Source organism: Vidua macroura, chromosome 8, assembly GCF_024509145.1.
Source record: "Vidua macroura isolate BioBank_ID:100142 chromosome 8, ASM2450914v1, whole genome shotgun sequence".
Classification (NCBI taxonomy): domain Eukaryota; kingdom Metazoa; phylum Chordata; class Aves; order Passeriformes; family Viduidae; genus Vidua; species Vidua macroura.
The window spans coordinates 8,254,400-8,281,136 of NC_071578.1; the positions used below are offsets into that span (position 1 = coordinate 8,254,400).

Below are 26,737 nucleotides of genomic sequence, written 5' to 3' on the forward strand. Positions count from 1 at the left end.
GTCAGCAGACAACAACCCAACACTGAACCATGAGCTTTGGGGGAGCTGTTATATAAATTTTATAAAATTGATCTAGTGATGAGGTGAGACTGATCCTCCAAAAGGTGCAGGCATGCAGCCAAACTGTCTTTGGAGACATGAACCATCACAGCCCAGTAAATTCAGAGAAGAAAGCAGTATGAACAACCTAAACAGAAACAGAATAGACTTGTAATCAGTTCTCCTTCCTCTTCCTCTGTCTTCCTGCATGTAATGAGCCATTCACTCCAAGACCTGGCTGCAAGTGCATCATCTGTGTTATACCCCTTCAGCAAGAGCTCCAGAGTTTCTCAGACTTCTGCATATTTTTAGACTAACTCACAGATCTCTCAAAATATGTTAAAAAAAAAACAAACCAAAACAATCACAACCTTAAGACCCGGATGAGGAAATGCAAAATGCCAGAAAGAAATACTTAAACACAAATATTTACTTCAATTATGAAAGAAAGAGAGTGCTGGGAAGCCCAGTTTGTGCAATGCAGGAATTGGGAATGGCCTCAACACAGTCTCCGTGCTGGAGCGACTCCATCACTGCCAAGGGCAGTTTCTGATGGTGCCTGTGAGTGGCAGGAAGTGTTCCTGGATGGAGAACTGGAGCACTTGGCTCATCTGTGTCGATGCCTCTGATCCGTTTGCCTTTTGCTGTGCTGGAGGGCTCTGGAGAAGTGCTGCAAACCCCTTGGACTCCACTGCACATGGGAACGTGGAGGAAGGGCTGGAGATCTTGGAGAATCACCCCGGAGAACTCCTGTGGCCGAAGAGAAGCACAGATGTGGGATAAGGGCTTGAGGACCAAGGGATAACTTTGGACACTCAGTCCAAAGCAACCAAACAATCATTCCTTTAGATGACAGATACTAGAGGCCACAGGCTGGAAGTCAGAATTCAGGTAAAAAAGCAAAATATTGGGCAAGGGGAAAACCCACTTAAATTGAGAACTTCATGCTATGGGCACAGGGCCACCTCTAGGGAGCCAGAGACTCCCACCTCCTGGCCATTGTTCCCCTGCTGAAGAGAAGGAAGGCGGTGGGGAGGCTTTTACACCATGGACAGCATTGAAAGGGATAGCGAGGGCATCTGCTCCAACAGAAACAGCTCCCTCCCGTTTAGAGAGAGCCAAAATCTTTCCACCTGGGGAACCTAGGAAAGATTGTTTCTTCTAGCAGGGCAGAGGGAAAAGGGGAACAGAACAGAATGGAAGATTACCAAAATTATTAGACCTTCTTGGGCCCCCCTCACAGCCAACTCACTTAGTGAATGTATAAAAATGCACAGCTTCTTGAGAGAAGCCCTTGCTCCCCCTCAGCAGCCCAAACCTCACCACTTTCCATAAGATAGAGACCACATCAGCACCAAGGCCTGGCCACCAAACAGCTGTCCAAGAGCTACAGCCATTTCTCTGCTTCGGGGAGAGGTGGGATCACTGAGGGGCTGCTGATCCTTACTGGTCTCACAGTGGGGTCCTTCCCAGCCGTGGCACTCGCAGCGGTAGCTCCCTGGCCCAAGGATGCACACGCCCTGGTTCATGCAGGGGTTGGGCTTGCACAGGTTCACGGGGCTTCTTGCTTCTGCAACAGACACAAGCAGAGGAGCAGGCTCAGGCACATCTGCATGATTACTAGCTAAGACCCACATCCATCAGGAATGCTGCAAAAAATGTCATCAGGGGCTAATGGGACTGGAGAAATATTTAAACATGGCACAGGGTACAAGCCACAATTCTGTCTTGACACTTTAACCTAGAGAACAGAATGGCTTTCCTAAGTGTTTCAGTCTGGAGGAGAATAGTCCTAGTAAAGCTTAAAAAAGTAACTGAATGATAGGCTGCATATCACAGAAAAGCAAAATAGAGCATCTACAGTGCTGTGAGCACCCCCAAACTCCCCACACCACACACGGACAACACAGAGCAAGACATGTGCCCTGCTCTAACAGGTTCAAAATCCCAAATGCCACTGAAGTTCAAACCTCACTTTGCCCCAGAGAGGATAAAAATTTCCACTGGAGAGGAATAAGAAGTTGCCAGCTGGGAAGCAAGAATGGCATGAATGGAAAACAACACAGGGAAAATTTCTGGGCTTCTTTTCTAGGGGGGTTGAGAGAAGCCTGCAAGCACAGCCCAAGTTATTAGCCCTGTTGTTATGAAGTACGTGACAGCTTTCCCAACCCTCTCAACACAACAGAGCCCAGCTGTCAGCAGGGCTGGCAGTGTTCCATGCTGCCTTGCTGCCAATACATTAGGTTAAGTAGCAGCATCCCAGAGGAATTTGCTTCCAGTCTGCTGGCAACACCACTGCGGTGTTGGTGAGGGTGTGAAATTCTTCTGCTCAACAACTAAGTGGTGTAGAGCTGCTTGCCTTACTCTTTGCTCCAGGGCAGAAAAATCACTGAGAAAATAGAAAAAGGGGAAGGAAAAAAAAATACAAATAATATCCCCTACCTGCCAGAGAGCTTTCTACAGCTTAAAAGACATTGTGCTCATTTTCCCTCTGCATATCAAGTCTCAACCTACACCTAACACTGGCAAAATTATAACTGAAATTCTTTGGGTTTTTTTTTTTTTTTTTTGCCAGTCCTAGACGTGAGACGTATCAGTCTTTAGCTCCAGTTGATTTTACAGGGAATCAAGCCAGGTTCAAAGATATTTTTGTCATCATGGGATTTCTAAGTTGGGATCCTGCCTGAGAGTGTATTCCCAGGGATGGACACTTCCACTTTCATTGGGCTGGAAAAGCCAGTGGCAATGAAAGCTGGATCTCTTGGACACACCACTCATCTTCCAGGTTGCTGTTCCCCAGGGAGCTGTTCCATGGTGCTCTGCTCTACAGGTCATGCGTCCACCTCATCCCTCCAGGGATGCTCCACAGCATAATCCACAGATTCCCTGCTGTGGGGAGTCATTCTGCCACACCATTCCTCTGAACTCAAGCCTGCTGTTATCATACCTTAAATAAGGTTCTTGCACTTTGATCATCCCAATAACTTGTATTTCCATTAACCTGATTCACATATATTTAATGCTTGGGAACTTTTCTCCTAAATCCTGGGTTCTCTTTTTGGATGAGCCTCAGAACTAATACCATATTCCAGGTATACAGAGGCAGAGTCTGTCTGTTTCTCAAATACTTCTATAATGAATCATAATTTTTTAAAGTCCTTTCACAGACAATGATTCTGTTATTAAGCCTTGGATTTGGGAGTAGAAGACTGAGTGAAGGGCTTATCTTTACATCACCCTTGTACAAACTGTGATTTACCTGCACATGAAATGAAAGCAGCAATTCAGTCTCAGGAAATGATATGTTATTACCCTGACTCATTGAACCTTGCTGTCTCTTCCCCTTCACCCCTGGCGTTTTAGCTAATTTCAAGGTACAATACATTGTTTTTGTAATAACACAGCTGAAAGTAGCACTGCAACAGAAACACACTGAAAAGCTCCAGGTAGAAACCATCTGCAGAGCCTGCCAGGAGAGCAGCTCCTCACCCCAAAGAGATGATGCTGTAGCTCTTTCTAAGCCTGAAAGAGACACAGGCATGCCCAGAGATGAAAAGGACCATTGTGCTGCAGCTCAAACACGCTTCTTTTTATCTTATAAACATCTTAAAACATAACAAAAGCAAATGGATAGATGTTAAACTTAGGCTATTTTGAATGAGAAAACAAGGCATGGTATTTTAACTAGGAGGACTTTCATTGTCACTGTCTGAAAATTAGGGTTGCTGTCCTTTCTAAAAAGCTGATTTCTAGACAACGTGTAAGTGTTTCAAGTTTAGTATTAGAGCCGTATTTTTCCCCAGCTGAGGACTGGCACTCATGGCTCAAAGTTTTGAAAAAAACTTCACCTTTTTTTTTCAACCCCCAAACATGAGTTTTTACACAAATATTTGAAAATTCTTCCCTTCCACTTTGAGGATAAGGATTTGGTCCTACAAAGAAGATAAATGACAATTTGTCTGAAGGCCTAGTTTAACAGTCTGAGGGCTTCAAAACAGACAGATTCTGATTTAAAGATTAAATACAGTGCAACACAAAATCTCAAAAGCCTGCATGATAATTTCAGTAGTGGGATATTAAGGACAAACAGGAGTGATGACGTTGCAGACTCACTTTACCAACACCTGGTCACAAACCTGTTGGACAAGAGAGCAGAGACCAGCACAAAAAAGGGGCCCATTAAGTCGCCACCAACCCAGCAACACTGAAGGGGTTCAGTAACAAACAGCAAATTCTACAGATTTAAGTAACGTCAGAAAAAGAGCAAACTTCTTTTTCCATCAGAGAAAGCAGAACTTAGATCTAGCAGGGCTGGAAAGAGCCAGTCACACTATGCCCACTTTCACCCACTGGACTGAATCTTAGGAAAGCTGGTTACTAATTCCTGCAGGATTGGACAGTCATCAGACCTCTGTGTCATAGTTTCCCCATCCGTAAAGACAAAAGATATCGAGTACAGTATGCAAAAAGATATCAAGTACAAATGCAAGAGATATCAAGTATCAAGTTCAGTCAGTAAAACACCAGAAAACCTACAACAGCAGCAGCTGGTGGCACTGACAGAGAGTGATGACTGGAGGCTCTCCTACCTTCACAGATCCTTTCAATGATCAGGCCTTGGTAATACTGCAGGTCTTCATAGGAGGAGATGTGGACCAGGTAGTTGGGAGACCCAGCAACTCTCAGCAGCAGGTCCCTCTCTGTGTCCCCAATGACAACCACGAACACCAAGATGCCGTTGTGCCTCAGCTGCTGAGCTGGGGCAGCTGCATCCTGCATGCCCCCTCCGTTGGTGAGCAGCACCACCACCTTGTTGACACCAGGTCTTGCTCCCTTCTGCACAGTCATTACATCACTGTAAATGTGCAGCAAGGCACTGCCAGCAGAGGCTGAGTCCCCAAGGAAAGGCACCTGGTCGATGGCCTGGAGTACAGCAGAGTTGCTTGTGTGGGTGTCCAAAGCAAACACAGTGTGAGCCTTGCTGCCATAGGTCACCAGGGCAATTTGGGTGACATCCCGGTTGATGATGAAGTGCAAACAGCTGCTCCTGACAAAGTGCCTCAGACGCAGAAAGTTCTCCAGGCCAACTCCAGACGAGGCATCCACAGCAAATGCCAAATCAAGAGACTGGGCCTGGCAGCCTGTGGAAAGGAGCACAAAGATGGTATTTCTCAGAATATATATCTACTCCTTTCTGACAGAAAAACAGCAGTGAGAGGAAATTGTGGGCAAAATTCAACACTGCTAATCACCGATTGTGAAGGGTGATCTATGTCTCTTTCACACCCATACGTAGAGATCACAAAAAATTACTCATGGAAGGTTAGTCCCTGGATCTGTGACTGACAAACAAAAACAAGGACACTGTCCTTCTGTCCTTCCCTCCTCTCTGCTGGAATTCAGGACACCTCTGCATGGTTTGGCAAACTTGTCCCACAATGCCCATACCACAGTCTTACCTTCAGGATTGCCCACACTGCAGATTTTTCTCTGCAGCTCTGGCATCCTGTTGAAGAGGTCCTGAGGGTCTGAGTAGACAATGGTCTGCTGTGGATTGCCAGTCACTGTGGTCAGCTCAGCTCTCACAAAGCTGCTGCCTATGCCAATCAAGAACAGATTTTGGTCCTTCGCATATTTAGCGGCTTCTGCCACCGAATCCTGGGACTTGGAGTCAGTGAGCAGGACAACCACACGTGGGAGATCATCCTGCACATTTGCAAAGACTGGGGTACTCCTAAAACCATGCTGTGCAATGTATTGCAGGGCTCTGCCTGTCAGGGTTCTTCCTCCACTGAAATTCAAGGCATCAATACTCTTCATGAGACTGAGTGTGTCCTTGTGTTGGCCCAGTTCAATGGGTACCTTGACATCATCATCGTACTGGGCCACCCCCACGCTCATTGGCAAGTCCTGGCCCACCACGGCCTGGAGGAATCTCTTGAGGAAAGCCTTGAAGCGCAGGAACCCTTCCAGCGTGACCCCTGCTGAGCTGTCCATCAGGAAAAGGAGATCCACAGCGCACTTGAGGCTCAGCTTTGCTGCTGGAAAGGGAGAAGGCAATTAACCATTTGCAGGGCAACCCCAGCCTGCTGGAAGCCTTGTGGAGAGGGGACATTGTGTCCAGCAACCCCAACATTTTGCCATTCATATCATGACACAGAGGACAAATGAGCCAGGAGCAGGCTTTGTTTTGCTTGGGTGCCATATAAGCCTTTAAAAGACAGGAAATATCTATGGGAAATCATGAAATTTTGGATGGCAAACTTCAAATCAGAAATTACAGCTCCACTCTCTCAGTGCTGTGGGCAGAACACTCTGAATGACACAATCACATACTGGAAAAAGGAGAGAGTCCAAGCATCCTCACCTATGACACCCTGAGACTCTTTGAAGCTGGAACCTTGATTCTGGGGAAAGGAAGTACAAGGTGTTTTCTAATGATCAGGAGCTTTTGGCTTTTTTACATTGAACCCTCAAAACCAGGAGCTCCTGCTGCACCCATGTGTGTGGGGAGGGGACCAACAGACACATCCACGCTTCTCCCAGTGACTCTGTACTCCTGATCCCATGGCACCTGCATTTACACAAAGGCAGCCATGCCAGGGTGAGACTGTCAATACTGGTGCTCTCCATAGGCACACGGTGTCTGAACAGCAGCACCCAGTCACTGGGCCTGACAGTCATCACCGGCATGAGAGTAAACTCAGCCTGCCTTTTGGAGAAAAGACTGTGGGTGTCCCAAAGGCAGGACTCAGCCAAGAGGGAAGGAGACAGAGCACAGCTTCACACCTACCACAGTGGGCGTCTCCTCCATAGCCCAGCAGGCAGAGGCAGTGGTATCTGTCCAGTCCCTCTGGGACACACGTGCCACCATTCTGGCACGGCTGGGAGTCACAAGGGTCTGAACAGGACAGGGAAGAGAAAGACAGGTTGTCAGCAGGAAGCCTGCCCCTCCTCATCCTCTGCCAGCATGAGCATCACTGTTAGTGGAAAAAGGGTCACAGCTTTTCCCCTCTTGCTACAGAGTTTGAACTAACACAAGGCCATGTGTATCCTTATCTCCAGGGTAATTTCCATTTGGGATGGCTCTCCAGCAGGCTGTGGCAAGAAAGCAAACCAGACTCTGCCTTCATTTGATGTGGAACAATGCCAGTGACACCATATTTGTATAAACAGAGAATTGCTAAAGGTCCTGCAGCCCTGACAGATTTTCAGCAGCAATGAAGGGGTCAGGATCTGGCCTGCTGCCTGGGCACTGTTGTACTGATAAAGAAAATGAAGCCGCTGTCACCTGAACTGAAAAGGACTGAAGGACCACAGCTATTTCAACAGCCACAAAAATAGGCTGGTGATCAGCATGTGTCAGGCTCCCCACTAACCTGATGCTGCTTATGGTTCCAAGTGTATGACTGGAGCATCAGTGCATGATCCCCTGGCTGGAGAACAGTGACTCCCTGCAGGCACTGGGAAGCAGTGCAAGACTCTGCCCCCGGGACATGAACAGATGAGAATTCACTGGCTCCTCAAGTAGAGCAGAAATTACTGGGAGACATTTTAATCCAAAAGAACTCTGGTCACAGATACCCATGAGAAACAAAAAATGGATTAAATATCTACCGATCACAGTGTCTCACTCAGAACAAAATTGTTGAGAAGTGAAAGCGAACCCCTGTCTTTTTGTTCTTTAGTTATTACCTTTCATGCTTCATAAATTAAAGCTTTGAAAGAGCAAAATCCCACCTGGACATACAGTTCGGAAGCATCTGGATGGGTATTTTATCAAGACTCGCTTCCACCTGAAACAGGAAGAATAAGACCTGTCATTAATTTAAATATTAACAAGGTGCCTTCAAGGTGGACTTTACTGTGTTTTCAATGGAACAAATTTTCCTTTGAAAACACAGGTTTTCAAAACAAGTATTTTTTTAAAAACAGTCCATTCTAAATGAGGTGGCAAAAGGAAAAGCATACTTTCATTGAATCTACCCTTCTTTTTTTTTAATTCAACTGTCGCCCTGTTCTTTTGAAAGTTTTAAAGTTCTTCTAAAAGTTTTCTATGCCTTCTGATGTTTATATATTTCTACTGGAGTTCTCAGGCACTCTCATGTAAACAATAATTGTTTTGCATTCTTCTTTGTGGGAGGAGAGAATTGATGGACTGTTGGTTTGACCAGTGTGGTTGGAGAGGTGGCAATTTCATCCTCCAATCCACTGCCACTTTTGGAATTCTATATATTGTGAGGTCGGAAATAAGGTTCCCTGTTTTTGCTCTCTTTTCCCTCTTTTGCATCTAGCGTGTGTGCGTGAGTTATTTTGTGTCATAGTGCAACATTCAACTGCAACCTTTACATTTTAAAATTATGGATGTATTTTTAAGACTCAAAAAATTATTTTGTTTGCTTGCTTCTCAGCCAATGATCAGAGCAGAGACTCTTCTTAGGACTAGAGACTGTTTGCATCAGTCTTCTGAGGGATCTTCATCCCAGTAAAGAGTCAAGATCAGATAAAAGCCTCATTACTGTATTTGTTATCTCTCAGCCCCACTCATTTTTAGAGATGTGGGTGCCCAGTTTACCTGGTGAAAGGGCACAGTGAAGCCTGCACTGCATTGGGCTGCTTTGAGCCTTTCCAGCACACATAGTTGCCAGCCAGCTCTTTCACAGTCTCCAGGGTCCTGCGTTCACAAGGGTGGGACTCAACTTTGCAGCCTGTAGCAAAGTGAAAGGCAAACTAGCATCAACTGCCTGAAAATACAAAGGCTGTAAGAGCAGACAACTGTTTTCAACTACCTGACAACAACAGGCTGGGCGGAGCTTCCAGGAGCCTCTGTGAGACACCAGATGGGACATTTCCTGTTGAAAAGATCACCAGTCTACTCCACTTTCTGGGAATCTAAATATTCAGCCTCCTTTGCTTTGCTATAAATCTCACACTGCTGAGTTCATGGTTCAATGAAAGCTTTTCAGCCCCTTTGGTGCCTTTATCATTCATATGTTTGATTTTATGCTACCTTTGGACCACTCTAGTCCTATCCTTTCTAACTCCTGCAAGCTCCAGGTGCCCTCCCCTTAACACACAGCCAAGTCCATTAGAAAATTTAACACAACTGCCTTTATCCCTCTATCCCCTGTCACATGAGCAAAAGCCAATATTCCCATTTTCAGAGGTGAATCAGGAGGCAGAAAGGTTTAGGATTCTGCAGCTTGGAGGTATTTGGAGAGCATGCCATCCTGTTTGGGCACCAGAAGCAGATTACCTCAAAGTGTAACACCTGCTAATTCCCCTGTACGCTTCCTGACACTGCCTTATCTTCCTCACTCAGTGCCATGTCCAAGCTAAAAGCATGGGCATGGAGGTGTGGCCAGCAGGGTCACCTGGAGCGGTGGCAGTGCAGACAGGGTCACTCAAGGTGCTGTACAGGCCGTTGGCAGCATCGTCAGCATCTCCAGCAAAGAGCAGGTGCCGCTCGGGGGGCTCGCTGGCCAGCACCTGCAGCTCCTCCCACCTGCCAAGCAAGGCACAGGTCAGCTGCTCAGCCTCCCCCACAAAGAATTAAGAGTCAAAACCAACCCTGTGCAATAGAGTTGATGCAAAACCATGACACTCTTCAGTTTCCAAGATCCTGGTGTGTTTAGTCTCAGGCAGCAGCATAGCTCTACTAAGTGGAAAAGTGTCCTTCATCAACTCTGGTGCTCCTTCTACATCAGCCACCAAGTCAGTGTTTCCCCCATGCCTGTATTACCCTGCAAATTCTTTTTTGTCATGGTTTAAGTGTGGTATTCCCCAATTTAGTGATCTCACTGAAACCCACTTGCTTCCCCTCTCACCTCCAGCTGGAAACACAAAAGCCAAAAATCGTGGATTAAGATAAGAACAATTTACTGGGAACAGAAACGAAATGAGAAATTCAAGCAACAACAGCAGCAATAAAAATATTAATAACAAAAAATATAAGACAAAATCAATTTACTTGGAAAGTCCATCTCAACACTGACTGTTTTGTACACCACACTTTCTCCCCTCCTTGGAAGGAAGGAATGCCCTTCCTCTCCGAAGGAAGCAAGTCCCTTTCCCCCACCCCTGGCAATGATAAAATGGTATGGATTATCTCCAAGATACACCCACAGCTACAGAAAAAAAATATCAACGCTGCTCTGGCAAACACTAGAACACCTTTTCTCTTTCCAAAACTCGTATTTAGTCTGAGATGACCCCTCACTCACCAGGACTGGCCATTTGGCTAGCTGGATGTCTACTTCCCACTCTGGAGAGTTTCCTACCTTGGAAACTTGATTCCCACAGCAAAAACTGTGATGTGTCTCCCCTTCACCTGCATTGCAGGCATTGCAGTGCTACCCTGGGACTTTCCATCCGAAATGATGATCAGGACTTCAGGGACACTTGAGTTTCTGCCACCAGGAAAACCCTTGTGGAGAATGTACTTCAGAGCCTGACCTGTCTCTGTGCTTCCACCTCTAGAAAGCAGGGAGATATAATCAGAAAATAAGAAATCAAAATTCCTCCCCTGCTGCTAAATTTACCATTTGGGTTTCAAAATTTACCCGCTGGTAATGGGAAATGTAGCCTATTTCTGCTTGTCACCACATAACATATCCATGGAGATGTCTAATCCTGTCATTCTTCTCATCTTCCTACCCTCTGGTCCCATCTATTCACCCTTACGTCCCCCCTCTCCAACTCAAAGTGGTCTCCAAGAGACTTCTAACATACAGCAGAGTGTTTCTGCAATTGGTGCAGTAACCAGAACTCTTGGATATTTGAATTTTATTTCCATCTTTGACAAATGTCTCTACAGCTTCCGTTTTTCCATCTGAAAATTGTGGTATTTTCGGCTGTTGGAGGGGTGCCGGGTGTGGCCCTTTGTGACACAGGTGTGTTGTGTCAGGGCCCTGGGTGATGCGGGACACGGTGGTGCCCAGAGGCCCTTGTGACATGGCAGAGCCCGGCCCTGCCCTGCTGGGGGTATCTAAGGGACACAGAGCCCTGGGGAGCCCATTCCCGTGAGAGCCACTCGCCCAGGAGGAAGCAGCCCCCGGGATCCCTGTGCCCAATGACGTCAGACGCGGAGGACAAGGTGAACCCCAACTCTCAGCGCCCAGGCCCTTGCCCGGCTGGCTGCACGACCAGGCCCTCACGGGCAGCAGCTCAGGCCTGCCCCCGTAGGACTGAGGGGGAGGGGGCTTTTGCCCACATGGACAAAGACTGGGAATATGACAGGGATCGAGAGCTTTCCCAATGGAGAGGTGCTACCAGCCAAGAGCTTCGCCTTTGGGAAGAAGTGACAGTCCAAGAGTATTACGAACGACAAGAAGATGTGACGATCCAGGAAGTCTCCCCATGGGGAGCGGTGAGACACCAAGAGTTGCATCAGAGGGAGGTAAGTGTGAGAGTCCAGTGGGGAGATGGCACACAGCAAGAGCTGTACCAGTGGGAAGAAAGTGTGACAGTCCAGGAGTTGTACCAATCGGACAAAGAGGATGAGACATACCAAGAGCTATCCCAGCGGGAAGGGGCGGCATACCAGGAACCGTCTCCTTTGGAAGAAGAAGCGCAAGGCCATCCACACACGTTCCAACAGGAAGGAGACGGGGGAATTCCAGAGTTGTCCCAAGTGGGAGACAACAGGGACAAGGACCTATCACAAGGAAAAGGCTACGATGTCCAGGAGCTGCACCAATGGGAAAAAGACAGGAGCAGCCAAAAGCTGCCCCGACAGGAAGGAGGTGTCAGCAGCCAGGGGCTGTCCCTCTGGGCAGAAGGCATCGATTTCAAGACATGGGACAAACCCTTGCACCCAGAGAAGGACAAGGATGCCCAGGCTTGTGCCCAGGAGGGCCCTGGCTCTCCCAGAAGTATGGGCACCAAGGTGGCAGGAGAGGCAGCCCTTGAGCTGCCCAGCACCTCTTCTGCCCTGGGGAGTCCCATGGAGGATGAGCTGGCAGCTGCTGCTGCTCCAGCAGGAGCTGCTGAGGAGGAAGAGCCCCCTGAGCCTCTGCCTGACGAGGTGGAAGAGGCACCAGGTTCTCCTGCCCTCAGGGAGGAGGAGCCACTGGCAGTGACAGAGAGCCCAGTCCCTGCTCCACACAGCCCCCCCTGCAGCCAGGCTCTGTTGGATTTAGCGAGGCACATCAGCTGTGAGGTCGTGCACAAGGCTGTGCTTGTGATCCAGGGATCTGGCCAGCAGCCAGAGGAACAGGGGAACCTGGAGCAAAGCATGGCTGCTGAGCTAGAAGCAGGAGGAAGAAGGGAAGAGAGCCCAATCTCAGCCCCGCAGAGCCCCTGCTGCCTCCCCAGTCCCTTGCCCAGCCCACTGGGAGCCCAAGCCCCCAGTGAGGAGCAGGAGGAAGCAGACAAGGGATCACTCCTGGCAGAGCAAGAGCCTGAGGAGGAGGCCTCGGCTGAGGAGCCTGAGCATTCTCAGTGCAAAGATGAGGAACACAAAGAGCTGTCCCAAGGAGAAATCAACAAACACCAAGAAGGGTCCCAAGGAGAAGCCTCAACTGAGCAGGAGCTGTCCCTAGAAGGAGCTGGTAGATACCAGGATGTCTCCCAAGGGGAAGCCAGCACTGGGCAGGAGCTATCCCTAGCAGAAGCTGGTAGCCACCAGGAAGGGTCCCAAGGGGGAGGCTGCACTGAGGAGGAGGGGTCCCAAGTAGAATCAAAGATCTACCAGGAAAGGTCCCAAAGGGAAGCCAGCTTTGAGCAGGAGCTGTCCCTAGATGAAGCTGGTAGGTTCCAGGAAGAGTCCCAAGGGGAAGACTACAGTGAACAAGAGCAGGCCCAAGTAGAATCCCGAATCTACCAGGAAGTGTCAGGGGAAGCCAGCACGGGGCAGGAGCTGTCCCTAGAAGAAACTGGTAGCCATCAGGAAGAGTCCCAAGGGGAAGCAGGCTTTGAGCCTGAAGCTGGTAGGTCCCAGGAAGGATCCCAAGGGGAAGCCAACATTGAGAAGGAGCTGTCCCTAGATGAAGCTGGTAGGTACCAGGACTTGTCCCAAGGGAAAGCCTGCATTGAGCAGGAAGTGTCCCTAAAAGAAACCAGTAGCTACAAGGAAGGGTCTCAAGGGGAAGCCAGAATTGAGCAAGAACTGTCCCCAGAAGAAGCAGGTAGGTACCAGGAAGGGTCCCAACGAGAAGCCAGCATTGAGCAGGAGCTTTCTTTAGAAGAAGCCCAAAGCCACCATGAGCTCTCCGATTGGGATGAATGCATTGGGGAAGAGCTGTCCCATGGGGATGTTGGTAGCTACCAAGAAATTTCAGACTGGGAAGAAGGCATGGACCAGGACCTGTCCTTAGAAGAAGCCCAAAGCCACCATGAGCTCTCTGATTGGGATGAATGCATCGGGGAAGAGCTGTCCCATGGGGATGTTGGTAGCTACCAAGAAATTTCAGACTGGGAAGGAGGCATGGACCAGGATCTGTCCTTAGAAGAAGCCCAAAGCCACCATGAGCTCTCTGATTGGGATGAATGCATCGGGGAAGAGCTGTCCCATGGGGATGTCGGTAGCTACCAAGAAATTTCGGACTGGGAAGAAGGCACGCAGCAAGGCATTGAGCAGGAGCTGTCCTTAGAAGAAGCCCAAGGCCACCACGAGTTCTCCGATTGGGATGAATGCATCGGGGAAGAGCTGTCCCATGGTGATGATGATGGTAGCTACCAAGAAATCTCAGACTGGGAAGAAGGCACAGAGCAAGGCCTTTCCCAAGGACAAGTTCGTAGCTCCCAGAATCTCTCTGACTGGGAAGAATACAGTGAGCATGAGCTGCCCCATGGAGACATCAGCAGCTACCAAGAAGTGTCCGATTGGGAAGAGTCCATTGGCCAAGAGGTATCCAAGAAACGTCCCTCCTGCCTGTGCCGGGCACTGCGGGGGCTGTTCCGCTGCTCCTGCCTGGCCCCACAGCCTGAGGATTAGGGCTGGCTGCCAGCTCTAGCCCGGGCCCCGCAGATGGCAGCTGGCCCGCAGCCTGCCCCGCGTCCTGGGGCAGCCACACGGCTGCCTTTGCCTGGACATGGCCCTGCAGCCCGAGCAATCCCCAGCTCTGTGGAGCATCCCAAGCTGGCCTCCCCAAGAGCAAATATTACCCATGTGGCCAGCCCCAAACTGGCACCCCTGGGGGACACTTGGTGCCATGTGATTCAGTGATGAAGACCACAGACTCATCAGGGTGGGAAGAGACCTTGAGAGTCATCCAGTCCCACCATCACCCTGGCACCACCTTCATCACCCTGAAACCATGTCCCCAAGTGCCACAGCCAGATGATGTTTGAACACTTCCAAAGATAGAGACTCGACCAACTCCCTGAGGAACTTCTTCCAACCAATGCCTGACCACGCTGTCAGAGAAAAATTGTTTAGAATATTTCATTGGGACCTCCCCTGGTGGAATCCAAGGACATTTCCTCTCATCCTGAAAGGATTACATGCTGATCCTTTAGGATTTTATCCATGAGGAATGGGCACAGACAGGTGTTGCTCCCAGGACTCCATTGCACACTGCATGACTTCACCAAACACCATTTGTCCAAAACAGATGCAAGTTGAGTTTTAGAAGTAGTATCATTAGTGAAAAAAAAAAAAAAAACAAAAACAAAAACAAAAGAAAAAAAAAAACACCACCAAAACACAAAAAAAAAAGAAAAAAAAAAAAAAGAGAGAAAAAGGAGTAGGACTAATAATAACATGAAGAAGATTAAGAAGATGAAGAAGTAGTAGTAGTAAATAAGAAAATAATTAACCATAAGAATAAGAACAAGAAAAAATAGTAAGAATAATAATAACAATAAGAAAAAATAATAAGAACAAGAATGGGAATAATAAAAGGATTAAGAATAAGAAAAAGGAAAAAAAGGAATTAGAATAAGAAAAATAATACAAACAGGAAAAGTAATAAGAATGATAATAAGAAAAAAATAATAAGAAAAAGGATAGGAAAAGAAATAAGAATTTAAACAAGAAAAAGAAAACAAAGAATAAGAATGAGAATAAGAAGGAATAAGAAAAGGAATAAGGACAAGAATAAGTTGATGTAGAAAAAGAAGTAAGTACTAGGAAGAAGAAGGAGAACAATAGGGATGATAATAATAAGATGATGATGAAGATAAAATAGTAGTAGCAGCAAGTTGTTATTATTATTATTGTTGTTGTTATTATTGTTGTTATTATTATTATTATTACAGTAATATCAAGTTAAAATACACATCTACAAACCTCTAGCATCACAGAATGGTTTCGTTTGGGACAGACCTCAGAGACCATCTAGTTCCAACAGATTCTCTTCTGCTCTTTTTCTCTGAGATGTCTTCCTATTTCTCTCTCCCTCACATTTCTTGTAAATAAAATCCATGTTAAATAAAATCTGTATGTTGTTATCATATGGTCTCATTTGTGTCTTCATTTGGGCAGAGACATCTCTCCCTAAAACACATTCTCTGCCCAGCCCAGCCTATCTCCAAAGCAGAGGTTCTCCAAGCCTCTGAGGATCTCAGCTGCTCTCCTCTGAACTCATTCTAACAGCCCCACACCGTTCTCATGCTGTGCCCCCAGGCACAGCTGCAGTGCTCCAGGGGGGACTCAAACAATGGACTAGAGAGCCACAATCACCTCCCCTGAGCTGCTGCTCCTCACTCCTTTCCTGCAGCCCAGCCCAAGGGTGGCTTTCTGGGCTGGCAGCACAGATTGCTGACTCAGGCTCAGCTTCTCCTCCATCCACACCCCAAGTGCTTCTCCTCAGCCCCTGCCCTGCTCAGCTTCTTCTCACATGTGGCACACATGCCACAGACCTGGTGATAATAAAGCCACTAGAGCAGAGTGAACATTTCCAGCTGTCTTCTAATTTGTCCAAGGAGTTGTGCTATAAATAATTTCTTGTAATTGCCCTTAAGGGCTACTTTTATTGCCGTCCAGAACAACCCAGGGGAATCAAACCACAGATGTCACTCCTTCCTTGGAGGATTCATGTTCTTTGTCTGCATTGACACAAACACACCTCATTTCCTTTCTGAACATCCATCCTTTGCCCTAGCACTGATTCCTGATTTGCGTGTTCTAGAAAAGCATTTCATCATGCCCAAGTTCACTGTTTTTCCATTTACCCTCTGATTTTCACAGAAACTTTTTTTCATTCTGTACTTGCCAGGCCTCTTTGCTTTGAACTTCTTCCTCCTCTGCACCCCATCATTTCCAAGCATACTCAGTGACCATGTGTTCATAGCAAGTCCAAATTTGCCTTTTTTCTGACCAGATGTCTCTGAGATGTTTCACTGAATAGTGCTTTGCATGAGGAAAAATACACTGTGCATAGCCAGTGTAGTGACTAAATCTTGATGAACTCAGTACACTGTGCCCATGTGAGCCCTGAGGATTAGAAAAAGTTAATAAAGAGCTCATTAAATTAAATTGCTTATTAATTTGCATTTGGAGCTTCACTGGGGTTTGACACAGTGGAAGTGTGTTTGAGGCATTACTCCAATAAGGATTTTCTGAAGCACAAGGAGATCTGCACTTTACCTGCTGTCTTTCTTCAGGGACAGCACTAAGAAGGTTTCTCTCCTGTAACCAGCTGCTGACTGATATGAAAAAAATTCACATGAAATTTAGCTTGAGATTACCACTGAGTATGGCTGGAACTGGCCAATGAATTCCAGAGCTACTTGGCCAGCATTCACAGAGAGAGACCAGCAGTCTCCAAATAAATCACAAAAGCTTCACTTTAGTCTGGTGCTGCCTCCTTCCAAGTGCTGTCAGCTCTGGGCTGAAGTCAGGAAAGGCTCATCAGAAGCACATCAAGGAACCTCTCAACCAAGATGTCAAACACCCATTTTTTTTTTTTTTCAGAAGCCAACTGGAATCCATCCATAACTATTTTATCGACTTCAAAATGTCAGCTTTTCATTTAAACTAGATGAAATAGCCAGGCAAAACGTCACTATTTCTGTTTGATCTGTCAGCATCCCTCTGTTGTCATCAAAGAAACGCAGTGCCAGCCAGCAAATGCTGCTTCACTTTCTCTGTTCTCACAGAGTTTCAACAACAACCAGAGAGGGGGAGTGCATCTTTGTTTTCTGTAAGCTTTTCCTGTAACAGTACACAAGAAGTTTTCTTGATTTGCTAAACTCATCAAAAGAGATACAACAAAATCCAGCCAGCTGATCTTGCTTGAAAAATGCAAAACTGATCACATTTGCTTGCAATATGTGCAAGCTCCTGAGAGCAGCAGACATCCATGGGAAATGTTGATCTAACCCTTAGTCCTAAAGCAGATGACCTAAAAGAGCAGACATCCAGAGGCCTTACCAAAGCCTCCTCTGTCATCAAAACAAGTGCTGTTTTGGGGTGATTGTCAGATCCTTAGTAGATCCAAATGTATTTCTCCAAGATGGAAAGCTTGGATTTTGAGAGGCTCTAAGGACAGCTCTTCTTTGGACTTCTGGCTCCATTTCCTTGGGTCATGGGAAGACATCCAAATCTTAACATTCAGGAAGAAAAAAGGTTTCCATCTGAAAACCTGATCCTCTTGAATTCAGTGAGCACACATAGATATCTACAGACCAACAGTTCATCACTGACTCACAGGACAAAGGAAATTGTAACCACCAAAAAATGAAGCAGCACACTGTGCTGCCTTAGCTCAGCCATGAGGGAACAACATGCTTGCTTTTCCATGGAGGATGTATCCCACTGCTTGGCTCAAATTGGCAGAAAGACCTGGAAAACTCTTGATTTACCACGTTATAATAGGACACCGAAAACTTTGTCTCCTATCAACTTTCACTAAGACAGACCAGGTTTCACATTTTTAATGGATTGTGGATCATGGACCACAGTGTTCATTCACCTCCCTCCCTGGGGACACCACACTGGTGTAAGCACAGCAGAAACAGAGATTTCTAAACCTCAAAAACCCCCTCAGTCCAGAGATTATTCATAGCCCAGAAAGAGAAGAGCTGTAAAATAAGATGACCTGAACACAGTCCTCTTGATTCTCTCTTTCACTTCTTGTTTGGTTAGATAAGAATCCAGCGGGAATTCAAGGTGGGGAGTTGAGCTAAACTGTATCATTCCCACACGGACCTAAAAGAAAAGGTTATGAAAGGTCATGAAAGGTGCAAGTGCAAGTTTTACTCTTTTGATCAGTTTAAAAACTTGGGAAGACTAAATTGTATGGCGGCAAAATATGTTTTTGCTGTTGAGCCACAGGCACTCTAAATGAGCTGAGAGATAGAGCAGGAACTCCAGTATTATCTATACAGATCATAAACAAGGCAAAAAAATTTATCTGGAAACAAAAGGAGCCTCTGCTGCAGTTAGAGGCAGCTCAGGATCTATCTTTATCCACTCAGAGCAGCTCACAGCCTCAGGGGCAGTAAGTTTATAAATAATACCTTCTACACCAACCCATTTATACACTGTGCAGGCAACCTTTCCATTACTGAGAGTAGCTCCCTCTGGCACTGAGCACAGCAGGCAACACAAACCAATACTTTTTCTAATAGTTCCTCTAAAACCATTTTCTCTAGTTGAAAATGCAAATAGACTAAATGGTCTGTACTGGGCAATACATCCAGAATACTTCACTGAAGCCTTACAAGAAGCATAGTGGAATGTGACAATTTCAAAGGTGAAAAGACTACTAATTTTCAGTCCAGTCTATGCGAGGATTAAGTGAAAAACTAGTGGAAAGACGGTATTTAAAAAATAAAATACATCACCAAATCTGCAAATATTAAATATTCGCTGACACAACCTTCCCAAAGACCTGACATTTATTTGGACAGGCTCTGGCATGGAATCAAGTCCAGCAACTGTCCCAGCTTGCTCCAAGGGTCTGAGGCAGTGTTGTGGGACTGATGCACACCTGGAACTGCAGCCAGTCTGGCTGAAGTCCCTTCACACAAATCCCAGGACGTGTCATTCAGGTCCAAAGCTGCCTCAAGGCTGACTCCAGGGAGCAAGACCTGAGACTAGAGCAGCACAGCACCCATCTCCTTCTGGGGGAAGCAGAGCAAGCAGACTACATCCTTTACATCTGTACTGAAAGCTGGCTAACTTCCCAGAGATTAATTCTGTAGCTTTCCAAGGAAAAGCAAGAGAAAGATCCAACTAATCTATGAGCTTCCAAACCAAAATAAAATCAGTAAAAAAAACCCCCAAATCATCATCTTTAATCTGGAGGATTATGTCTTTTCTCAAACTCAAAAGGAACTACTTAAAATCTGAAGAATCAAGAAGCATCCTACAATCCCACTGCTTCACAAACTGCAGTATTTATTCTTTCTGAATAAATACTCTGCCCCCATGGCAGCTGATAAGTTGAATTTTGCAATTTCATTCAGCACATTACCACTGGCCTTTAGACACACTGCCAAGCTATTTGAAAATTAGAGGAGATATTCCTGACACTCACTCTGTCTGGATGGATGTCCAAGGCATCACAGAGCTTGCCTGCAAAGTGCTTGGACCTTTCAAAGCTTCCTTTGCCAATGCTGTAGGAGCCATCCAGGAGGAAAAGGACATCTAATGAGGCAGAGCACTGCATCACTAGGAGAAAAAATATATACACTGTGAAACTGCACTTTGCTAGCTCCAGTCTTTGGAAGCAGGCAGCCAAGAGCTGGAAATGCAGACAAATTGCAGAGGATGGACCAGGGCAGCCAGTGTTCACAACCCAAAGCCCTCATGCACCCCTGCTCTGGCCTGCAGCAGCTCCAGCTCAGCTCTGAGTCTGGCAGACTCAGCTCAGAGTTCAGAGCCCCAGCCTGGTCTCAGTGTCAGCAGGGGAGCTGCCAATGCAGTGAAGTATCAGCAAACACAGGGAGAGGTGCTCTCTCAGAGAGGACACAGAGGAAGGGCTGAGCAGCAGGGAAAGGGAGCCTGCCCAGTGGGACCTGCAGGCTCTCCCTGACCAAGGCAGACGTAAATCCAGGAGGCATTTGCAAAGTCTATCAAGTCCCACAGAGCCCAGTGTGTTTCATCTGCAGCACATTTTTCAAAATAGGCTTTCATTTTCCTTAACAAATTCGCTGAACAGCTCCCAGATACTGACAGAAACACTTTTCATGAAAATCTGCCTTTTATCTCCTCTTCAGAGATGTGTCTTTGTATCACCCCTGCCTGCATGAGCATGACTGCTCCCAAGTATAAGTTTCTGAGGTGCTTTTGCTGCAGTGGAAACTCACAATTTCACTGATATAAATAAATAAATGGCAGGTTGCAGACTATGAAGAGTCATTTTCAAAGCATTTAAAGGGAAATTTTAAAGTCTCCTCTGCAGCATTTTCCAGAATCAACTTCAAGAGAAAAAGAATCCAGAAGTTCAATAGAGATTGAGCACACTGACCCCTTAAGAGCTGTTTTAGCCAGTGACATTATTCTACCCCCCATTATTACAATCTTTTTATTGTCACTATTTTTCCAGATCATTCCTGCTAGCCAAAACCTGAATTTATAAATAGGATTTTCAAATACCAGATTACAGGGATTGAAAGTTGTGAGGCATTCCCTTCTGGGTCACTGGCTCTCCTAACGGGGCACCCAGCCTTGCCCTGGGGTGCTGTGTGGAGGACAAGCTGCAGCACAGCCTCCCTGCCAGCACTGTCCTGGCTTGTCAGCCTTGCCCTGGGAGCTGGGCTGAACCTGGAGCTGCAAGAGGGCTGTTATCCCTGCCTAAGCATGCACAGAGAAAACTGCAGAGCCCCCAGATGGGCTCAGCACCGAGAAACACTCCTCAGGCAGCTCTGCAGTTGAGGGGTGCAATGCAGCTCTTCCACGGGGACTCGTGAGCAGGATGTCTGCAGCCCACCAAGGGACTCCTGGGGATGTGCAGCAGGGAGAAACACCCAAACACCCATCCTCGGGATGGGAAGTCTGAGCTGAACACATGGTGCTACAGGATAGAACTGGAGGGCATGCCTGGCGTAGGAATGAATGCAATCTAGCCCTTGACAGACAATAGAAAAAAAGTGGCAATCGGGAGAGAATTCACAACAGAGTTTCTCAGTAACTGATTGCAAGTACAACACGGGAGCTGCAGGTGAACATGTACTGGCCAGCCAGAGCCCCATCACTCCTGCTCCCAGCACCGCACTGTGCTGGCTTCACAGCCTGAAAAAACCACCCACGTGGGAGGTCTGATCAAGGCTGTAATTAAACACAGCTCTTCAAATCAGCATGGCTTGGAGCAGGCTCTGAAGAACAGACAGAAACACCATCCAGTTGGCAAATGGCCAATCTGGGAAAAACAGAGTAGATCACGTCCCAGGAGAACTAACACCAACGGGGAAGAAAGCCAGGCTGGGGTAGAGGCAGCCACAGTGCTGTGACTGCCAGAGCATTGCTGGGGACTTTACAGACTGAAGAGGGGCTAATAAATGTAAATAACTACAGCAACAAAAAACTTTAAAAATGCCAAAATAAAACATGCCAAAACAACCAAAGAAAGAGGAAATTCAGAAATAGAAAATGCTCTATAAAACAAACTTACACTGGCCAGCAGCTGAGATCTTGCCAATCATCTCCTGGCCAACATGGATTTGTTGCATACCCAATGCCAGCAAAGCTGTGGGATCAAATAGATAATCATCCATGAATAAAACACACAGGATTTAACCTATAACAGCAAAAATGCTGGTTTGCTGTATAGGTTTCACAGTTGCAAAACATAATTTGGTGACACAGCAGTGTATCTATGTCAGGAAATTCCTTCTGGCAGGGACACAGAGAGCACGAAAAATGACAAGGACATGACTCCAGCACAAAGGACAGTCTGTCTGCTCACTGCATGCAGGGACAAAGTGCAAGAATGAGAGCTAGGCCAGCCTTAGGCTCCTGAGATTACAGCCATAAACACTGGATAGATTTATGCACTTTTAATAGAACATCAGCTTTTCCCACATCAGTTAGACACTTTACATACAGATCAGTCATACGTTCAAATTCTCAGAAAAGCTGTTCCTCCAGGTATTATTTTCTTCCCTCTTGTGTGAAACTATGTTTCAGAAGTTTATCCCTAAACCTCCTGGAGAGGCACTGATTTGGCTCTTCCCTCAGAGGGAAGAACTCCAACAGGAGATAGGGAAGCACCCGAAACAAAAAACACTGATGCAAAATGGCAGCTTTAAACATACCTTGGGAAAGCAGGAAAATGCAGATGGACTCAAATGACAAGAGGTTCATGGTGACAAATCTGGAAGGAAAAAAAAAAAACCCAAAAAGAAACAAAAAAGAAGAAGAATTGAAATCCAATTTCTAAAGCCAAATTCTTTACCTGCAGCTGATCATCTTCCTGGGTGTCTCAGGTGATGAGCTCAGAAACATTTTGTCTGAGAGGCAAAAGTAACTCCTGCCCTGGGGAGAAGGCTGGGGAACAGATAGGAGGAAAACCTATAAAAATGAGGGAATAATAGAAATCTCTCAACATACTCCTCTCCTTTCCCATCACATCCGGAGAGAGCAGCCTTGGAAGGGAGGGAGGCACAGCCAGCCCTGCCTGCCCTCCTCTCCATGCCCGCGTAGACCTGACCTCCTCTCCCTCTCCCTTCTGTGCACCTCCCTTTCTCAGCTGAGTCCCACCATGGCACCACGTGCCTGGGGAAGCCGCTGGAGAGCCCAACAGAGCTGCTCGGGCTTCACCGAGCACAGCCCGAGCCGCATCCCCCCGACCTCCCCATCAGCTCCGGCTGGGACGTCCCCACTCCGGAGCCCAGCGCAGGGGACCCGTCCCTCGGGCCCCGCCTCGAGCAGCGCTGCTGCCCATCCCCATCGCGGGGCTCCAACAACACTCAACCCCAGGCTCTTTCATGCCTCATGTTTTACAAGGACTGGCTTTCTGGGAAGATGTTTTTATGCATAACTGTCCAGCAAACTCAATTTTCTGCTCATTTTTCCTTTGAAATCAGCAAGGCTGCCATCACATCATAGGTAGAGTTCAGTGACCCTTTCAAGCATGCCCAGATTTAGACCAAATATATCTGGTAGAGCTCTTGGCTTTCTATTTCAAACATGTATATTTATTTTTTCTCCAGATTAAAAGCACTCACTAGACCAGATTCCTGATGAGTCTCTGCCCCTGTCATTGCACAAGCAGATTTTCTTTATGTAGTTAAAGACAAGTAAGCGTGTTTCTTGATAACCAGCTCTATTAGTTGTTTTTCCAGAAATGGGTGGATTTTTCTCAGGAAAGGCTTGTCTCTGCAGCAAATGATATATCCCTCACATCAGACAAGGCAAGATACCTAAAGCAGGCCATGCTCAGTTACCTGCACAGGTACAAAATGAAGAGAGGATTAAGAAATCCCGTCTGGCATCACCCCACCAGGGATTACAGACACAATAACCCTGTCTTGCAGTGCCAGGTGCATCAAGCATCACCCTTCAGCACATGCTCCCAACACCCCCACCAGACTGCCCCCACCAAATGGGCAGATCCCAGGCTTAGCTAAGTAAAGGGAGACCAACACAAAACATGACTCCATTGGGGAAGCCCCACTGTGTGTCCCCCAGGAGCTTCAAGCCCTGCAAATTCCACAGAGGAAAGGTCATTCTTCTGCCATGCCTCAAGGACATTCTTCCTAGGAGCTATTTCCAGGACATCACCCAGAGCTGGACAGGCCTCTGCTTGCAGTCACGTGTGACAGGTGCTGTGGGATTTCACATTGTTTTCATACAAAACACTGACAGAACAAGATGGTTCGCCAACTTGATTTTATCTTGGGTTTAAATCAACTAATTTGCAGGATGAATTCTTTGCCTTTTAGGCCCAGCCAGACTCTCAGCAACAGGAATTGAAAGAAAGCTTCATCATCACCTGCTGCTCATCAGCATTAGCCCAGGATTAGCAGCAGCAACCTTAGCAGCTTTGCTGGGGGGTGGGGTGGTGAGTGAAGGACATTTTCGTTTTATCGTCTCAGCCATTAAGATAGGGAATTTTAATAACATCTACCTCAATAATGAGTCCAAAATATATATTTTTTTAAACCACACTAAGCCAAAACTCCTATTTTTGTACTCAGATTCTCACTTGGACACATGAATATGATGGCAACTTACTCTTTCTGAGTAAGAGTTGTAACCATGTGTACTGTGTTTGGGGCAGTGACACCAGAGATGGGAAGGAGAGGTAAAGGGGAGAAAAGCTCCTCCTGACAAGTACCTTCCCAACATGTCTTTCAACATTGCAAAGTATCACTCATTTTAATCGGGGAGAAAGCAGGAAAGATTACACTCCATATTCATTAAAACATATTCTTAACTAGCCAAGCAATCTCCTGGCACTGCTGAGGAATGGCCCCAGCTTGCTGAGGGGGGCTCACTGCTACGTGCTCATCTGATGTTCAGATGTAGAGAGGGAACCAATCTCCCCATCTCCTTTCTCAGTCTCTCTCAGCTTATTTTCCATAAATAAATTTTACCTTTTTCTTCTTGCCAAGGTTTGGAGGCAGTAAGCAACTTCTCTTAGGAGCCCCACACATCCCCTCTGCTCAGCCACAGCTGCTTGGGGGCAGCTCACAGTGGGATCTGAAACTGAAGGGTGAGGAGGAAGACAACAGGGGAAGCTTTTAACTTCTCCTTAAAACAAACATCACAAATTTCAGTCTAAAAGCTTTGACAATGTTCTCTCCAAGGGATAAACAGGATTAAATTTCCAGAAGATGCTCTGCAAAATCAGTTTATTTGTTCTCCCTCGCCCAGTTCTGCAGCGAAGGAGTTTTGAGAGGCTCTTCCCCCATACAGCAAAGACTCCTGTCCATGAAGAGACCTTGATCTTGCAGCACTGCTCACAAGTTACTGTCAAAATCAACGTGCTGCAAATCAGATCCTGTATGACCCATGAATTACAGAATAAAAGGCACTTTTCTGACCTGAGAGCTTTTGCTAAACGTACTGTGCATTCTGACAGAAGTGCTTACGCTACTGACTTTGCCTGTGGCTAGAGCACACACTGAAGATGACATGGTTGACACCCCAACACCCAGATGAGAAGTGGGTCAGAACACACACTGCCTGTCCAGCACAGCCCTTGCTAAATAAAGTGGGGAAATCTGATTGCTTGGATGATTTATCTCACAGTGATACCTCGTCTTTACTAAGCAAAATAATCAAAAAGGCTACTCTAATTTCTTTCATGAAGTATCCAGACACATTAGAGGCATCAGTCTTTCCTTGAATATTAAGTTGTGATCAAGTTGTCATTGTGTCTTTTGCAGAAAGATGTCTATTGAAGACAAGAGACACAACCTGTTGGAAAGCCAGCCCTGGCAGGCTCAGGACTTTCCCCTGGCCGCACCCAAAAAGTGCAAGAAACAAAGTAATTAAAGCAGCAGAGCACGGGCTGAGTCTGGTTTCGCGGGTGGTGATTTTTATATTACTAACGCAGCATAGCACCATGTATTGAAGAGATTCACGCCGTGTTCCTGCCAAGCTGTGGCAATGCCCGCACTGAGCTCGGCATTCCCTGCGGGGGGACCGGAGGCACAGCGGCCGGGGCTCCTCCAGAGCCGGGACAGGACCTGGGCTGCGGAACCAGCCTTTTGGGTGCCTCCTGTCCCTCCTCCCTGTCCCGGGCTGCACAGGGGCTCGGAGCCAGCTGCCGCATCCCCGCTGCCCCGCGCACCCCCGCCCATGGGACAGCAAGGTGTCCCCGCGGGACCGCTGGGAGCCAGCCCCAGCCCTGCCCGGGAAGGCTCTCCCGGGCCCCATCGCCCCCGTCCTGCTCCGCGCCGGGCTGGGGAGGCAGCGGCCCGGAGCAGCCGGGGGAGGAGCCGGGCGGGGGCTGCCCTCGAACCGCGCTGCACACCCGGCTCCGCTGAGCGAGCGCCCAGCACCTCTGAGCCCCGCCCGGCCGGAGGTCGAGGATGTTCTCCGTTTAAAAGGGTGGGGAAAAAGCTCTCCGAGTCGCAGTTTACCTTTTCTCGGCAGACTGCGCGGCCCCGGTGCACCTGCGGGGGTTATGAGCAGCCTTCTCACACTTGGATTTACACCGCGCTCGGCTGATTTACACCGTGTTCAGCTGTGACAGCCTCTCCTCCACATCCACCACAGCCCGAACCTGTAACTACCAACTGGGGGGTGGGGAAACAACCCCAGGAACACCCACACTGCTGTAGGTTACACTTAGGAGGAACACTGGCGTATCCACTCCTCCAATAGGCTCCGTTCAGCCAAAACTGTCAGCAGCCCTGGAGCACAGCCAGCAGGCCTGGCAGCCACACAGGCACTCTGCCTCACAGCAGCCCCAAAGGAGCTTCATGTAGGAGTCTAATTTTTTTGAGAATGTTTTTCCTAATGCACAGAAAACTATTCCTGACCTGTGAGCAGAAGTACCATATTCACACCTTCTACACCCGGAGGAATGATGTAAGGGGCCTGTTTTAAAAATTATGTTTTGTTATTATGCTGTTATTATTATACTGTGCCAGTACTAGAGTTGCACAAAACTGAGCTTTCAGTCAAAGAAGAGCTTGCACACCTCTTCCCACGCAAAACCTCAACAGCGATCAATAATTTTTGAATTGTACGGGCAAAATACACCCCTGTGTCTACCTCACAGAATGAAGAGTTAGGAACACTAAATAATAAATAATTTCAGTCAAACCTAGTAAGCAAAGTATACTCAAGTTCCTCCAACAGCGCTTCATAAATTAAAAGGATAAAAAAAGGCCTTGTTGCTTTGCAGTGCTA

At 47.1% G+C, this 26,737-nt stretch overlaps 1 protein-coding gene across 2 annotated transcripts; it reads right to left on the reverse strand.

The window, feature by feature from the left end:
• Nucleotides 1-451: 451 nt before the first annotated feature.
• On the reverse strand, nt 452-26,065 carry VWA2 (von Willebrand factor A domain containing 2). Of its 2 annotated transcripts, none has more exons than XM_053984353.1 (15): nt 25,963-26,065; nt 22,326-22,417; nt 22,186-22,244; nt 21,543-21,617; nt 19,467-19,600; nt 18,024-18,133; nt 10,320-10,514; nt 9,414-9,544; nt 8,615-8,747; nt 7,780-7,835; nt 6,833-6,940; nt 5,499-6,077; nt 4,629-5,180; nt 1,487-1,609; nt 452-789 (listed from the first exon to the last, which is right to left on the reverse strand). In XM_053984353.1, exons 2-15 carry the CDS (start codon nt 22,373-22,375, stop codon nt 647-649), a joined length of 2,448 nt encoding a protein of 815 aa, XP_053840328.1. In that variant the 5' UTR covers nt 22,376-22,417; nt 25,963-26,065; the 3' UTR covers nt 452-646. The 2 variants fall into 2 exon arrangements, with proteins under 2 accessions (XP_053840328.1, XP_053840327.1); XM_053984352.1 differs by having other exon boundaries at nt 5,499-6,080.
• Between the last annotated feature and the right edge of the window lie 672 nt (nt 26,066-26,737).